This window comes from Euwallacea fornicatus, chromosome 15 (genome assembly GCF_040115645.1).
Source record: "Euwallacea fornicatus isolate EFF26 chromosome 15, ASM4011564v1, whole genome shotgun sequence".
Classification (NCBI taxonomy): Eukaryota; Metazoa; Arthropoda; class Insecta; order Coleoptera; family Curculionidae; genus Euwallacea; species Euwallacea fornicatus.
The window spans coordinates 1,013,929-1,016,924 of record NC_089555.1 but is presented as its reverse complement, the minus strand read 5'-3'; the positions used below and the strand labels follow the sequence as shown (position 1 = coordinate 1,016,924).

General features: G+C 41.6%; 1 protein-coding gene across 2 annotated transcripts in view; it reads right to left on the bottom strand.

Moving 5' to 3' along the window:
• rdgC (retinal degeneration C) overlaps nucleotides 1-2,996 on the bottom strand; it is a 31,928-nt gene that overhangs the window by 8,107 nt on the left and 20,825 nt on the right. For both annotated transcript variants that reach the window (XM_066290349.1, XM_066290350.1), the window contains 5 exons: nucleotides 1,034-1,219; nucleotides 725-977; nucleotides 507-664; nucleotides 356-449; nucleotides 50-304 (listed from right to left, as the gene is read on the bottom strand). In XM_066290349.1, the coding sequence (XP_066146446.1) occupies nucleotides 50-304; nucleotides 356-449; nucleotides 507-664; nucleotides 725-977; nucleotides 1,034-1,219 (946 nt within the window). The remainder of the gene's footprint in view (nucleotides 1-49; nucleotides 305-355; nucleotides 450-506; nucleotides 665-724; nucleotides 978-1,033; nucleotides 1,220-2,996) is intronic.

Genomic DNA, 2,996 nt, shown 5'->3' with positions numbered 1-2,996 from the left:
CTAAAAATTGTCCTGTTGGTTGGGAATTGTATTGAAGATATTTACTAACCCTTGGGGCTCGGTTTGGGGCTCTTGTTGTTGCTGGCCAGAATACTATTTTCGGGACTCATGGGCATGTTTTTCTGCTTGCTCTCCGGATCCACCATCCGGAAAGTTTCCAGGAACTCGTTCAGATCTACCAGGCCGTCTTTATTAATATCCATCATCCTGCAAATCTCGGACAGCTGCTCCTCGGTCATATTGCACGGCATGTGTTCCTTTATGAGGTTACAAGCGTCCGCTAATTCATCCAAGCTTATGTAGCCTTAAATTATTGTTCCGGTAATATAAGTCTTTGTTTTGAGTTTATTTTTACCGGAATTATCTTTGTCGATTATCCTGAAAATGGCCTCTAAACTGCTTTTGTTCCTGTATAGCGTTTCCACAACGGTGCTGGCACCTTGCACACTCTACAATTCATTACTTTAATTACCATTAACTTTGATAAAGCTGGAATTAAACCCTACATTAAGCCGAGTGCCCTTGATATCGAACGTAGTTTGATATTGTACCAGTTTCGATTCCGGGTCTATGGTCACGAGTTTCTCCTTCAAGAGCCTCCAGGGAATTTGCAAGCCCGTGCATTTCTCCAATGTAATGCACCACTGCGTCAGGGAAATAGATCCTAAAAGGAAATTTTCAGTTTTAGGTCATTTTTCTCTCGTTCGATGTTATATGATGGTACCTGTGTTTTCCGGGTCTGCCTTTGCGAATTCCTCTTCAATTATCGCCCGATTGTTCAGAATTTGCGCCTGCAGCTCCTTCGTAGCCCCAGACTCGACTAGTCCCATACGCTGATAAAAGTTGAGTTTCCTCCTTCCTGCATTAGCCATGTACTGCACGAAATGGGGCTCTAGATTTGACCCCATGAGTTTCACGTATGCTCCATTATTTGAGCCGATTTCGTAGTAATTCGAGGCCGAGAAAATCGTAATTATCTGGAAAAATATTAAAAGCACGAGGGTGTAAGCGACGAGCTGGGGTGGTTACTCACCAAGTTGTTGTGACACATTTCGTAGCCGTCTGGCTTGCATTCGTGCGACCGAACTATGTAGGAGAGCCGGTTGTCTTCCAGGAATTTCTTGGTGACATCCGGTCCGAAATACGTACCGGCCCCACGGAGACTGTTGGGGATACAGCCTTTAGTTTCCTGGGGGTCCGACCATAGGATATCAAAGACCTGGAAAGTGGAGGGGTTTAAGGAGAAGGCCCGTCGCGGCCACGAATTAAATGCAGGTTATATCCGGATTTTTTTTTTTTTAATCTTGCAAAAATTTCTTCTCCAAAACGAAGTTTTGTAAGATGCACTAATCAGAGTTTTACCCTTCCCAAAAAATTAATTGAAACAGTAGCGTTTCACGTGAAAGGCCGTGGGTTTCCAATGAGCAGCTACAGTTCCTGTATCTCCTCATCCTTTCCTTCATCACCTCAAAGCAAAAAGTTCTTATAAGCATGTATCCGATATCGATCGGTAACGGAGTTACAGGGTGTTAATAATTACGAAAAAATTACGTTTTCACTTTATTGGGTTTATTTGCTACAGGTAGAGCTTCCAAATTTCATATGCGCATTAGGTAATAGGCGCTCCTTAAAATTAAGGTAAAGTGTCTCCAACTACTATACAGGGTAGCGTATTTTCTAAGGCCCTGAGCCATAAAATCATTTAGATAAACTTTTTAGTACGCCACTGGTGAATTTAATTTTTTTTTTAAGTTTTTCAATCTACAATTCAAAGTTTACCTCTCTTGATTTTTAGACGAATTCTGTTCAGTTTCCTCAAAAATTAATTGATTTATAAATTCGATTGAACCTACGGACTCCAAGGTTTTCGAGTTTTTCCCCGGAATTTCATGATTTTTTTCCATACTATTTTGGTAAAACTGAACCGATTTCACAGTCAGGCCCCGTTCAGTCAAACCGCGGGGTCCGTAGATTTGATTGAATTTATAAATTAATGAGGAAAATGAACAGAATTCGACCGAAAATCAAGAGAAATAAAATCTAAGTAATAGATCGAAGAACTTAAAAAACATATTAAAATTTAGCAGCGACCTACGGCCAAATTCTTCTAACTGGTTTTATAGCCTGAGACCTCCGAAAAGGCACTACCCTGTATGATAGTTGGAGGCAATCCCTTCTCGTATTACGTAATGCGTATGTAAAATTTGAAGCGCAATAAAATAAGAACCGATTTTTTTAAAGCTTTTAACACCCTGTAGCTCCGCTATCGATCGAGATCGGACACGTGCTTTTATGAACTTTATTCTTTATCTTGTACGTACCTCAAATAGTGCCGTGCAATTTTGAAACACCCCGTATGCTATAGCGATATGCGTGAGTGGAACGTCATACTTACGTTCATTATGAGTGTTATCATGTGTGTGCGGGTGGGAAGGCCGAAACACTTTGCGATTTGAAAAACATTGACGGCCGTCAAATTAATTATGAACTGGATATACCTCGAAGAGTGTCTTGCGATTCTGAAACACCCAGTATAGGTAATATGCAAATTAATATTTCCGGCGAATGTTGAAGACCGTGCGGGCTTTAAACGGGCCTGCGCAGCTGCATTCACTCCGCGGTGTCTTCTTCTCTGCTAAAGCGCCCATCAAAGCAGGGCATTAACACAACTATGGAAGAGTTTTTCTTTAAATGGCCCTGCTCGTTTCCATTCATTCAAAAGTGGATAAACTTAGTTCTGTTTCAGGAAGACCGAATAAGTTCAGGAATGGAAATGAGGAAGATTTTCATGCGGATCCGTCACTGTCCAGGTAAGAGGATTTCAGTGTTAAGTCAATCTCGCCTCGGTTACAGAAGCGGGCCTGAGGGCTAACAGATCAAAGTCCCGGCAATCTTGCCCGGAAGATAACTTCCGTGTTGCGTTAACCTTCGGGCATACTTATTAGGGCATTGATTTTTCCGCATTCAAGATGGAAAACCATTTTCCTCTAAACTGT